This window comes from Blennius ocellaris, assembly GCF_963422515.1.
Source record: "Blennius ocellaris genome assembly, chromosome: 16".
Classification (NCBI taxonomy): Eukaryota; Metazoa; Chordata; class Actinopteri; order Blenniiformes; family Blenniidae; genus Blennius; species Blennius ocellaris.
The window spans coordinates 14,173,547-14,188,063 of record NC_137665.1 but is presented as its reverse complement, the minus strand read 5'-3'; the positions used below and the strand labels follow the sequence as shown (position 1 = coordinate 14,188,063).

Below are 14,517 nucleotides of genomic sequence, written 5' to 3'. Positions count from 1 at the left end.
TGATCTGAGTCTATATGTAAAACTGTTGCAATTATGGCCGCCTGCTTAAAAATTTATCCACTTGAGAAAAAGTTAATGTGCAGTGTTGAAACACAAATTTTTTCTCACAAAATGCACATTTCATTCAAACATGCTTGTATACAATGACGTTTGCTCATTTCTTCACCTGGTGAAGGTGTATTTAGATCCCTTTGTCATGCACAGTACTTTAGAGCCTTTTTTGTATGGAATTGGGTCACAGGTGAATTACTTTGTCAAGCGTCACTCCTCATTTTCTCCTCTGGATGAGGTCCATTAGGACTCCTCATTCTGTATCAAAATGAAGCAAAGTATTATATCCAAGAAGGAGGAAAGATCAACAAATGCAAAGGCAGTCAAAGGATGGCATTAAAGTCCAACGATGAAAGATTAAATGAAAGCTTAGATTACAATAAGGTAGTTGTCACTAAAAATGGTGCCACCGATGCTTGTGTTTGCAGAAATAATCTCGGCTTTTGTTGAGGCGGTATTAACATGGAAGGCAGATAATGAAAAACCACCAACTATCATAAATCAAAACCTGCCTGTCAGTTTTTTCTCCTCTCTGCATTCGAAGAGTAATGTGGATTCTGCAGCAGGGAGGCTGAATGAACTGAAAATTGCCTGCAGATAAGAATAAGCACTGGAATAAGAGTTTGGATTAGAATTAAAATTCATGAACTCTGCCCAATCTTTTTATAATTTTCCATGTCATTCTGAGGTATTTCTGGGCCATCAGTGGCTTGGCCTGGTTTTGACTGTGGAGTAATTATGGTCTAATGAAAAGCTGATTTCCCGAAGCCTCTCTCGACACACGCAAGCACCTTTCCTTACACAGCCAGGCAGCAGGTAGAGCAAACGGACAGATACGGGGAGGTACAGGACTGACCGGTGAAAATCAGCGGGTGAGCAGGTGCTAGGGACTGGGGGCCTTGGGATTCGGTGAGAATGAGACAGAGTGGCTCCCTGCTTGCCGTGAAGAAGTCTGGGAGACAAGCCAGAACCGCAACAACAGAGTGGGATGCTGTTTGATTCGATTTCACTCTTTTCATTTCCTCCCCCTTCACCGGTTAGAGCCAACTGCTCAATCTTGTTTCAGGTACAGTGTAACCTGACGCCCTCATAACACAGCCTCAGCCTGCCTCTGACACGCAAACGTAACGCTCGAGGTTTAGTCGCATTAGATGAAGCTGTCACCGACATTAATGGATCAATATAGCAAAACTGCTCGGTAATGAGCCATGTTGAAGAAAACGACTTATCTTGTTTTCTTTGCCATTTTCACGTTATGTTTTTATAGGGCTGGCTGCCTCCACTGCCTCGGAAGCATTATTAGAAAAAGCAAATATCTAACTTTTCTTTTTCTGTCTTCCTTTTCTTAATTCATGAAACTCCGCAGCAACAACCCAACTACTGGAGCTTTAAGGTTAGTGTCCTCTGCTGTCTGTATAAACCCATGCTCACCGTTCTTGTTGTCCATTGTGTGTGCGTGTGCGTGTCATGCTGTGATGCATCATCAAGCAAATGTCCATGCTCCTTTGGCTCCTATTACACCCAGCTCATCAGGCGTGTCTTGGCTCTCCAGACAATATGTGTGAGTAAGTATGTGTTGTGTGTGTTGGGGGGGGGGGCTGACGTGTCAGGTGGGGTGACAGCTTAAACTTACCAGGTTCCATTTAATCTGCAGCAGATGATTCTCTCTGGATTTATGATACCCGCGTCAGATGACATTAATGGCTGGAAGCCATGTGACCTTGTCGACGTCTCAGCGACTGAGACATTAAGAAGACGTTCCAGACGTGCTGTCGAGGCATTACCGAAATAATGCTTTGAATTTAGCACAGAAGCCTGAGTCATGCCTGGGCTGCTGAATGTTTTTTATCAGGTTCAGAGAATAAAAATACAGTTTGTATTAATCACCAACACACTTTGGAAATCACTCCCGCTGAACTAATATCTGGTCAGACTGTTACCTGGGAAACATCTCACTGTAGTTTCATACCTCACAGCAGCAGACAGGAAGGCCAACTGTCTAAACAGAGCAGGTTAAAGAACGTACTGATGGAGGTCTGAAAGAAGAGCTTAGCTGAGGCGCCGGATATCGTTCGGGCGGGGTGAAAAAGTCACTGAATATCAATAGACTTGTGCCCTGACTCCGAGCAAAGGCTAAGCAATTTATCCTTCATTCCCACAAGTGCTTGTACTTGGAAGAAAAGTATGACTGGAAATAGGGTACTGAGACAGGGAGAGAGCGAGAGATGTGTCCCTACAGCCCTATTTACACAACGTTTTCAGGTGAAACTCTCAAACTTTCATTGCGCCGGTAGTCTCTGAAAAGGGCTTGCAGAATTCAAGGTTTGTGAAACACCACTCAACTTTTGTAAACAGGGAAAAAACTGAACTTTCATGAAACACGCAGTGCTGCTGATGCACATTGTGGTCACAGTCAATGGCTCTTTTCTACAATAACAATAGAGGATTCTGGAGTGTATATGCTGCTCACTTTTTATTTTAGTTTAGCAGCCTTTCTCTATTGAGGTGCACATTTACTACCCTCTCATCTGGATTACATAGTGAGATGTTTTCTTCAAGACCTCTGGTTTCAGACTTTTTTGCACGTGACTTGTCTGAAATAATGTCAGAGACTGCAGCATATCGACGGAACAGTTGGACGTGATGAGATGTGCCCGCAGAAGAATACTAAAGATTCCTCCAGGAATAAATCCCGAAAAGAGATAAAGAAAAGTTGTTTTTGTAAACAACTAATTCATTTTGTTTTAACTTTAAGGAACCGACTGTACTCTTACATGGCAATGCACAAAGAGTTTTAAATCTATGATTTAAAATTTGAATGGGACAAGTTCATTCTTTTTTATGATCAGTTAATTTAACAAAATTCTCAATGAAAGACCCCGTGGAACAATGTCCAAGGGATTTCTGACCTATGTACATCAATGTATTTTGGTAAAAACACAATGCGTTCCAGACTTGACTGACATTTTAAGTAGTCAATAATGCCATGTCGAAATGTACATGCATTTCCGTTGGACAGAGGTGTAGATGATCAGATATTTTACCCAGTTTTGCAAAAAGAGAAAGGCAGAGAACTTGATCCGAAAACATTGAAATGTATTTCTTTTCATTAAATACCACAACTCAAGAGATAACAAAATGTAAACTAGATGTAATATAAAACTGTAAAGACATAATAGATATAATATAATTTTATACTATGGAGTGTTTAATATGGTGATGATAATGAAGTATTGAATTTTTAATTGTTTCATAATTATTCTGTAATTCATTGAAAGCTATGACTCTCCTGTCACTATAGCCAGTACGATTTGTCAGTCAAATTGATTGACCAGTGTTGTAGCTCTCAGTCTCTTGCTCTTCATAGCATCATTACTTGATGTTGCCATGGCGGCTTTGCATTCTAATGCGCCAAATGAAGTGCTCCAGTCCCCGATCAGGAACACATAAATCAGCTGAATCAGCCCCATAAGGTACTGCAGCACGACTGCAATTTAGTTGCAAAACAACCAAAGTGTTTCCTATTGATCGAAGATGAGGCTGAACTGTTGTAGCTTTTTTTAACTGCTTTAGGGTTTTTCTGTGTATAGTTTGCATGTTCTCCCTGTTCATCCAAAAGTTTTTTTCTCTCCTCAACTACAGGCGCCACAGAAAATGGATTTGCATTTGGATTCATCAATCAGACAGCCGGTGATTCTTTTTTTTAATGTTGGTTCTTTATCATGCTCTGCTGTCTTTATATTGCTGTAAAGCTTGTGAACGCTCCGCCCTTCCTCCCTCAACCAACCAGCAAAGCTTCCCTCAGGATGTTACTGTGCAATTTCTGCCTCATGATTAATAAATTATACTGTTGCAGATTTAGTATATTCGAAATAAAATTACGTTTTAAACTTCACTGCAACGCGTTTGACAAGCCCAGTTAATATGAAATAGTCTGGGACATGTAATCCTCACCAGGTTGTTGTTTCGCTCCTTTTCCATTTGACTAGCAATCTCAGCCATCATCACTCCCGTCTCACTCCTTTGAAATGGAAGACCATTTTCTAAGCAATCTGATTGCGTCGACAATTCACTGTAATTTGGCAAAGCAATTTGTTCCATGCGTTGATGACTCCTGGTGTTGTAAAGGAAAAAGCATAGGATGGCTGGTGGCGGGTAGCGTGTCCCGGACTGGATGAGGAGAAATAATGGGAGCAAAGATCAGGTAGAGCCAAACAGATGTGAGAGTAGGATCAATTTTGGAGCGCTGCTTTCTCTCTGCTTTCTCAAAGGCAGAGCTGTAAAGTAGTTTGTCTGTGGGGGAAAAAAACAACAACAAAAAAGAAAACAAAGCTTGTGGCTGGAGGGAGATCATCTCGATGCAAAATGTTCAAATGCAGAGAGCACAAACAACCCACCCAGCTGTGGCTTTGCCCTCAGCCAACGGAGACCCGAGTTGGAGGCTTTTATGCCTACAATAAGGAATTCAACAAAAATCAAGAGTGAGCTCAGGGTGGTGGTAGAGGACAATTGTAGAATGGGGCATGAAAAGTGATGCGATAAGGCAAGCAATTGCAGGCAGAATGTTTTTAGGAAGATAAAGACACCATCATAAAAAAGAAATATGAGATGGATAAAAAGAAGAGGCATGGACAAGGTGTGAGTTTTGTAATATTAACCATTTAACACCAATCTCACAAGTTCTACCCTCGATTCAGAGGCTTCACACTTATTATTCCCCATTTGACGTTTCTGTATCTCTTCTCGCTCAAGTCTGGCAAAGTGTCACAACAGCACGAGAAGTATGATAGTCAGAGAAAAGAGTAGGCATGTATTCTATTTTGTACATTTTCTTGATCAGTATTCAGGAATATCGCACAAGTTCCCACCTCAAATCTGCCATAACATGAAATTGTCTGAATACGCACTTTAAAATGGATGCTGACGGACACTTTGGTGGCTAATGCTACTTTATTGAGAATACAAATAAAAATGTGTTTCAAAGATGTAAAAACAAGTCAATCACAGTTTGACAGTCAAAACATTTTACCTTTGTGTGAAACCTTTAAGGATACAACCGATGAAATCTGGTGTGACAGCGGCAACCATCCATCCATGAGCTATTCCACTTATTCAGGGTCGTGACAAAGGGTGGAAAAGCCGCCAATTAATCACAGGGCAAACTGACATAGTCAGAGAGTCACACGCGCTCAAATTCACACTTGGGGACCAGATTACTTCAAAGGTTCGCTTCTGGACTGCGGAAGTAAATCTGAGTAGGCACAGACATGTTTGAACATGCAAACTCAACGCAGAAAGGCTCTCACACTCAACCTTCATTCGAACTGAGGACCTTCTCACTGTGAAACGGGAGTGCCAACCACTGTGTGGCACCCGGTTTAAGGTTTACATTGGTTATATGACCATAGATTTACTCTCCTTTTTTTATAATGACTGAAAACTTTGACCTTTGACCCCATACCCCACCACCACCACCACCACCACTACCAGATTTGTTTCTCCTTCTTTGGCCTCCCCCCTGATGTGACACACACACACACACACACACACACACACACACACACACACACACACACACACACACACACACACACACACACACACACACACACACACACACACACACTCACACACCCATAGCCTTTGAAGATGGTTCCTTTTAAATTCTTTCCAGATGAATTAACATTTGCTTGGTGGAAAATTGGTCTCATTACAGTGAGTCTATCAAGTCCTCAAACATTCTGCAGCCAAAGAGCAAATCCATCTGTGCCTTGAAATTTTAATGAGGAGAAGGTGAATATTCTGCTTCCTGTTGTACGAGGTTAACTAGTTTGCTGACAAAACAGGATGGCGCCGATCTGCCAGGTGAAGTTAAAGTTAATGGGTTATCTATTGAAGATTTCCAGTAAATTAATTTTACAAGTCGACATTTGGGAAAAAAAAATACTTTTAAGGTGATGGCATGTTTTCAGGTAAGACGAAGGTCAGTTAACGTTTTGGTGAGGGTCAATAGCTGTGGCAACACCGGTGGTACACTGAGTGAGGGAGAAATGTGAGTTAATGCAACGTTTCCAAACTGCAGGAACTTTTATGCATTTGGAGGTTACAGTGTGGTTTGATATTTAAGGTTAAAAATATGGAGCTTGGGAATGAATTATTTTAATGAACCCAAAGTAATGCTCTCAAAGCATCAATCTGTGTGCGTATTTGTGTGGATATACTCCTGTCATCATGCACTGGCAGAGGAACACAATAGGCCATGGTGGGAGATTGCCATGAATTTAATGCAGTTTATAGCCTCAGGTGTGTTGTCGGACCACCGTGTTCTGCTTTCCACTCCATTCGCCTCTGTTCCCTGTAAGATCATGCTGTTCCTTTCTTGTTCCCCTCTCTCGCCGATGCCCTTATAACAGTGTAGACTTCTCAACAGTAATTGAGTGCAGTTGAAAAAGTCAGCATCCCTGCCAGAGAAAAGGTTGACTTGCGAGCTAAGAGAGCGAGAGGAACATAATATGGAGGTTGAACCAATTTCTGTGAGAAGCTATGAACACCCATCATGTATAACAGTAGCATGTCTAGCAGGACCAGATGCATGGCCAGATGGTGCATATACATACATTATTTACAATGCAAAGTTGCGGCATAGAGGTTTTTTTGGGGGGGTTTTTTTCAGTTTCGTTGTCACCTAAACCACCAATATGGAAGCCAGTGTTAGGAGCCTGTTGAAACAGCAGCTGAAGTACAATGTGCCGTCAATCCACATATTCACTTCACTTCGAAAGCCAAATTTGGGATTTCAAGCTTTAAAATTGAATTCTCACATGGACATGCCGATGATGTCAAAACAGAACTGCTCTCATTTGCTTTCATGCTGAAATATTATGCTGTAGTTTTACACGGAATCAAGCCCCGAGTGTCGCTCGAACAGAGCTGCTCAGATAGCGAGGTTCAACATAATTATGTATAACATTTTTTATTGACTCCACTGTCTCACAGAATTTCAGTTTTACCTTTTACAGTTTAATTTAGCAGCTGCTTTTTTCCGCACTTGAAGTATGTCTGAGACGAAGGATCCAGTCAAATGCCACCACGCTGAGTTTGCATGGAGGAGGACACAGTCACAGTGTAATTTTATCTAAATATTTTAGAACTGAATGTGATGTAAATAGAGTGAAGGCATTGCAATTAGAAAATAACTTCCAGTAGAGAAGCTTGTACCTGTGTCACAGGTCACAGGTCACAGGCATTTATATAAACACTTTTCTCATTATAATTCTCCAGCATGTGCGTCACAGTCATTCATATTCTTTAAGGATCCCAACAGCTGTTAACAGTATGTTGTGCTTTGGTTATACGGGAAGTCCAGATTTCACCGAAACCTTACAACTTAACATGGGGCGAAGTTTTAAGCGGAATGCAAATGTGGAATTAAATAAGTTTCACGACTGACGCGTACACATGTTTCACTAATCATGTGAGAGAGTGGCAACCCTGTGATGCACAAAAGATGCATTTTATTCTCAGCTGTATTAATAACAGTAGCATTTAGCAGAAGATAATGTTAATAGACCAGGGGGGGCACAAACAGCTGGTCAGTACGAAATAAATGTTTCTGGCAGAATATTTGTAATCTTCAGTAAAAGTATTTCTACTATAGAATTAATGGTTTCAAAGTGTTTTCTGCCTTTACTGCCAGTATTTATTCTCAGTCCTTGCACTTGATTTCTACTTTAATATATGACATTTTATGATATAATGCATATGACAGTCTGACCTTTTTTGACGATGCAGTTGTACCCATTTGTGGAACAATTATTTGTAAAACTATTTGGGGTCATGTATTAAACTATTTCTTGTTTGAAATGAGTAATTTCTCACGGTTGCCTGGCAACTGCTTAGAGCCCAGCCAATAGTCCGATTGGTACCTTGCGGAGCTGGGATGGCCGGCTTCACCCCTCTCTGGTTGCCTCTGGGACCCATTCACTAGGGCATTACAGTTAAACATGACAGTTAATCCAGATAATAGAGAGAAACATATTTTCCGAGGAGCTATACTAATAGCCTTTCTTGCCAAAAGGTGTAAAAAAACCATAAACAGAAAGATGATTAGTATGAAATTAAATGCTATCAAATCCAAATCTTTATTGCTGTAGTCTGTTGAAATTGAAAATTCTCTTTCTTGATGTCCCACTGGAGGCCAGCGGGGCCACAGGGTGACACACTGCAGAGCTGCTGTGTGCTTTGTTGTTCGGTGTGGCCACAGTTTAGATAAATGACCCTATTAGAAAACTCGGTGGGGGTTATCTGTCAGCATCACAGTTTTCTCTCTGTGCTCCGACACTGTCTGCCACCAGTATCACTGAGCACCACTACTATCACTCTGTGTGTGTGTGTATATTATTATATATGATACTATATGGACAAGATGAACCTAATGTTCAATTTCAAAAGTGTTTGCTCTATTTCCGCTGGCTGTTTGTAACCTTCTCAGTATTCTAGGCTCTGTTTACACAACGTTTCGGTTTTATGTTTTCGTTTCACAAAAGTTTCGCATTTATACAACAACGTTTTGAAAGCGAAGTCGATTTACCTGGAAACATCAGAAATGCTGGAAGTGTTGTGGTGAGCATGCTGTGCCACTCGTGAGTGTTGTTTATTTTTGCAATGAAACCACGCACACACACGTGCGCAGAGAACATACGCTATAAACAATAATGATTGTGAGTACACAGACGTTAGCATGGACAGACAACCAACCTGGATTGTTAATAAGGTGACTCAATTATAAAACTACCAGGTCCCATGTGAATATGGACTGGGAATCATGTCACTCTGGAGGCCACCGCTGTTTTTATTGTCTATTTACTCACGCGTGTGTAGAAGAACTACTTATTATGGCTGTGGTACACACATGCAGGAGCAGCGTATTTACATCTGGACAGAGACTGAGCGTTTTCAAGAAGTTCTTCTTTACCCTGTTTCAGCAGAAGGAATCGCTGCATTTTCAAAAAGTTCCACCTTGGTAGCCGATTTCAAAAAGTTAAAAGTCGTGTAAAAGGATCCCCAAAATGCAAGTTCCACTTGAAAACATTCTGGTGCTTTAGTGTATAGTAGCAGTTATTGATTTGTTTTGAAGTTATTTACTAATTTCTTGTTTATAAATGAATTAAATATGTATTGAATGAAATCTTTTATCCCACCAGGTTGTATGAGTGTATCTTGATTTCATCTTAATTCATCAACTTGCACAGTGATGTCATGTTGAGTTCCAGTTCTCACACAGGTGACATCGCCTGTTTCATTTAGGGCTCTGGGAGCCGTTCTGTGGAGTTTGCATGTTCTTTCAGTGACTTAGTTTTCTCCCCGTACTTCTCTGGTTTCCTCCCATCGTTCAAAGACGTGCACATTGGGTTGCTTTTGCTGTGTTGACCTTGCGATGGGCTTGTTAGCTGTCCAGGATGTTCACTGTGGATCAGTGAGAATGGACTCCAGCTCCTAGCAACCCACAGATGAATAAATCCTGTATAGAAGATAGTTATCGTGTTGATTATTCTCAAGACCATGTTATGCAGGAAGAGCAATCCATCTTACAGCTTCATTCAAAGAAAAGCAGTGATCGAATGATGGATCGATGTTGTTTTATGTCAGATCCTCATCAGTGATAAACATGTAGAACCTCTGGTCTAATGTAAATGTTGTTGCTTTCATCTGATATCATGTTAATCTAAATAACAAAGCTCCCCTGTCAGTAGTAATGTAGCCTCGGAAGTGAAGGTGCTCGTGTTTCTGTCACATGTTTATGTGGAACTGTGTGTTAGTTTCTAAAGAGCAGAGGTCAGGGTCACTCTGATATCAGTGTCATTCAAAGGAATTATCAGTACTAATGTGCAATTTCTCTTACATATGACCAAGTTAGTTTTAAAAGCCAAATGCCACTTGTTTTTTTTTGTAAAGCCAATTTGTCATTAAGTATAAAACCAACAAGTTATAATTTCGATTACAGCACTTTGATCCATTTATGGTGATTCTAGATATAATTATCAACACTGAGAAGGTAATTGTATTTTTTTCATACACGTTTTGATTAAACAAATTGATTTTGTTTCGCAGTAGCCCCTCTTTGCCATGTGCACCATGTACAAAATCTATAAATGGATGAATGTGTGTAATTTGTAAAGTGTTGCGTGTTAATGAACGAATTCAAACAGCTCACAGCTGAAAGTCAGTGAGCGTGGAGAGCGTGGAGACGGCCCTCTGTGTTGTTTCTGTCAGAGTCTCCTGTTAATTAACTACCACTTTAATAAAAACCGGGGCAGATCTGAGCTGTAGGTTGACTCAGGCGCTGAAAGGGAGGGAGGAAGGAGGGGAGGAAAGCCTTGCAAATGGGGAAGCTGTTGTGGTCATGGAGCAAAGAGGAGGTGGCGGGCTCTGCTCCTGCACTGTGGCTAAGGATGTGTCTGCTCCTGCCATCCAAACAATCAGCAGAAAGCATTGTGGGAGCTCATTACTGCAGCCTCTGAGCTGGAGGAGACGCTGCAGCGGTGGGGGATCAGGGAGTCAGTTCAGTGAGCTCAGCCCCAGCTGTGCTAACAGTCTTTCAGTGAGAGAGGCCTGGGCATAGGCCAGCAGGATAAACCCACAGTGACAGCCTGGGATTTGCATGAGTGTCTCCTCCCATCCCGCAAGCGCTCATTTAAAGTTCATAGCTGCACGGGGACGGGAGTTTGGATGAAGCCGTGTGGTGAGTGTACAAAGTTGAGCAAACATGACATAACTTATGCTAAGCTGGAGCACACTTTGAGGCTTAATCCCACTCCTGCACCACCGTAGGTGATTCATGAAGGCTGACGCCCCGGAGTACTGTGCCACTTGAGTACAACTATATTTCTTTTGTGGCTCCACTATTCAGCTGATTTCAGATACGGTGACGCTGGTAATTTTTAGTGAATGGCTGGCAGCTAAACCATTGTCAAGGTCTTCATAATCTTGTTATGTGCTTTATTGTACTGGGTCTTATTGTGTGTTCACTGTCTCGGCTCCAGTTGGTGTTGCTCCATCAGCCCTGTCCAATCCGTTCTTTCCGCCTCAGTTTCCCCTCCCCGTAAATCCTTATGTGTCTTCTCGTCCTGCAGAGCCGCAGCCCTCGCCACTCCCAGTCCACCCAGTCCGGGCTCGCCGACCAGGCTGCCAAGCTCTCCTTCGCCTCGGCTGAATCCCTGGAGACCATGTCGGAAGCCGACATTCCCATCGGGTTCAACCGAATGAACCGATTTCGCCAGAGCCTGCCGCTGTCCCGCTCTGCCAGCCAGAATAAGCTACGATCTCCAGGTTAAGATCCGAAGCGCTTGTGGCAGGCTCTGTCACAACACGCTGCCCGGACTCAAGGCAGATTTGCAGCTGTCGCTTTACCTCTTGTAGCTGGTGATGTCAATATCTGTGCTTGCGAGGGAGGAGAGGGAGTTTTGTGGTTTTTTTTTTATCACATTTAACGTATCAGTTGTAGTTTAAATATATTGCTTCATGGGAGTCAAGAGTCATTTTTCTAAAATTGACCTCCACCTAGGCTAAGCATTGGAGATTTCTCAATTTTGTTTTCCCTTTTTTTGCTTAAACTTGAGCCAGAATAGATTTTGCCAGTATATAAACCTGTTATCACAGAGTTTGCCGCCCAGCTGTATGACTGTAGCAGAAACCACCTGTCAGCTACAAGAGCACCTAAGCAATCCTCGAGATCAATATTGTGAATTAGTCTATCATACTCAAACAAAAATCTCTGACATTTTTAGCTTCACCATTATCTTGTTTATCATATTGTTAAATAAAATAACTCATAGTATTATGGAATTTCAAAAGATCAGTTCTTTTTCAATTTTTTTAATTCCAAGTCATGATAATCACAATTAAAATTTCAAGACTGCTTGAAACCTTAATTTTATACATTTTGAGAGAGGAATCAAGTCATGATACTTAAAAAATCTTTTTAGATGCATCTGTATGTAACCTGTAGTATCTTCATAATGCAAAGAATTTGACAAGGCATATTTATTTTAATATCTATCCATTACATTTAAAATATGTTTATGTTCTAAATCAGGGGTGTCAAACACATTTCAGTTCAGGACAGATGACCTTGAATTTAAACTGAAAAGTTTTTCTTCGTTGTATCTCAGAGTATGCAGTACGTGATGAAAATGCTTATATTTTCACAAAACCAAGCCATCACATATTTTTCAAGAATATACAAAAGACTTTAAAAAAGTGATGAAGGTCTTACTTTCAGGGTGAGAAAAATATAAAGCTTTCAAGTAGGTAAGTTGAAGAAGCTGAAAAAAAATACCCTCACAAAGATTTGGCTAATTGGTCTCGTAACTTTTATTACAGCAGATGTAATTACAGGAGCGTTACAAGCAATTGTTCAGAATGTGACAACAAAGCACAGTGTTTTTGCAGAGGTTTTATTTTTCATTACTTTATTCATGACTGTGATATGGTCGATCACACGAGGCTGTCGACATGTTTGGGTGTCACAACCAGAGTGAACGGCCGACAGGTTTACAACATAAGAGCCTTGGAAATGGAGAGAGGATGACTATGAGGCAGGTGCAGACGATTAAAGCCCAAGGTGTTTCGTCAGGTGAGATAAAACTTAAAAGTGACTGTAAAACTAAGGAGCTGTGAATAATGAGGATTTACTGAATAAGAAGAAGCAAAGCGCAGGCCTGCCGATCCCCTCTGTCTTTATACTAACTACTGTCTTTGTTTTCTTCTCTCCCCAATATGTCTGCAGTATCTCACTCATTTTACCTGACTTTTAATTCTTGGTCTTTCTTTGCTTTGTGTGTTCTTTTCGTTTGTCCCATGGTGTATGAAGATGAATTTTCAGGTTAGTCAGGCATCAGACACATCCTTATCCATAAACTCAAGTATTTAACAAATGACTTCTCTCAATGGAGGCTTCTTTGAGCTTCAAACCACTTCACTTATTAGTTGTGCGAATCCAACCTGCACATGCATATTCACACTTCAGCCTTGAATTTGTCACCCAGCTCTCACAGTCTTACATTAAGGAGAGAATTGATCTGTTACTCTGTCTGCGATTATTCATGCTGAGTTAAAAGTTGTATTCCAAACCTTATCAGCCACAACATTTGTATCACACTTGACAAAAACGTGCCACACGTTTGACAGAATTCCTTTGCTTGCTGTTGTGTCCACCCACTGAAAGCACCAACTCCCGACTCAACAGCCCTCTCGCTTCTCGCCGCCTTTTAGGTGTGCTGTTCCTGCAGTATGGAGACGAGACGCGCCGGGTGCACATCACACACGAGCTGAGCAGCCTGGACACGCTGCACGCTCTCATCGTGCACATGTTCCCCCAGAAGCTCACAGCGGGCATGCTCAAGTCGCCCAACACGGCCATCCTAATCAAAGACGAGGCCCGCAATGTCTTCTACGAGCTGGAGGACGTCCGGGACATCCAGGACCGCAGCATCATCAAGATCTACCGCAAAGAACCCATCTACGCCTCTTACCCTGCTGCTGCGCACCTGGCTAACGGAGACCTCAGGGTGAGCGGGGGTGTGGGTGTGTGTGTATGTATGGGTGTGTGTATGTGTGTGTGTGTGTGGGGGGGGGGGGGGGGGAGTTACCAGTGAGCTGTCGGGAAAGCCCTTCATAATGCCAAACCTTCGTATAATGAGTGGTGTGCCTCTTTGGCAAGTTAAAGTATTTTTTTGTTATTTCACTGTTAACATTGACAGGCTTTTGGACTGTATTTGGGTTTGCAATTTAACAGGTATTCCTTCTGGAAATTATTTCCTTATCTTCAAGTAGGCCATCTGTTGCTGTGTACACACCAAAGGACGACGTCCCTCTGTAAAAATTATATTTTAACATCCAAAGCTATTTCTGCTTCAGTAGAGCTCAAGGGATCCTGAGGGAGATCTTTTTTTAAAAAATTATTTTATACAAAACCTGCTCACCATCTGTATTATTCACACTTTGTTGAGAATACAACTGCTATTACCCACGCAAACAGGCAGTGAGAAACTATTGTGCCTGTAGATAGCCCCGTGTGTGTGCTCACTCTGCCGGGTAACTTCTTTGCTCGTACACTTTGCTTATCTGAACTTGCATCAATCAACAGAAAAAGAAGAAGACCCATGAACTGCAGAAGCATTTCTACATTTATACACACCTTCAAGGTCTATTCAATATCAGAAAATGTGACATGATTGAGTATGAGATGCTCTATGCATTTCTTCTGTATGCCTGTTGGAGACTGAACGCAAGCTGCATCTTAACAAGCGTCTGCCATTTTATTGACTCCTTTGCATTTTGTGCGTCTGAGCGGGCTGTCCTGTGGATCAAATTCATTTCTGAGCTGTGTTTTTTATCTGTTTTGATTCTTTTTTTAAATTGTGTCCATACAGTTTTCATATATTTGTCCCTGGGGACCAAGGCCCA

The 14,517-nt window shown here is 41.6% G+C and overlaps 1 protein-coding gene across 1 annotated transcript in view; it reads left to right on the top strand.

The window, feature by feature from the left end:
- srcin1a (SRC kinase signaling inhibitor 1a) overlaps positions 1 to 14,517 on the top strand; it is a gene marked incomplete at both ends in the record, with an annotated part of 118,036 nt that overhangs the window by 74,769 nt on the left and 28,750 nt on the right. The window contains 3 exons of the mRNA XM_080511974.1: positions 1,418 to 1,444; positions 11,184 to 11,379; positions 13,324 to 13,619. Of these exons, the coding sequence (XP_080368100.1) occupies positions 1,418 to 1,444; positions 11,184 to 11,379; positions 13,324 to 13,619 (519 nt within the window). The remainder of the gene's footprint in view (positions 1 to 1,417; positions 1,445 to 11,183; positions 11,380 to 13,323; positions 13,620 to 14,517) is intronic.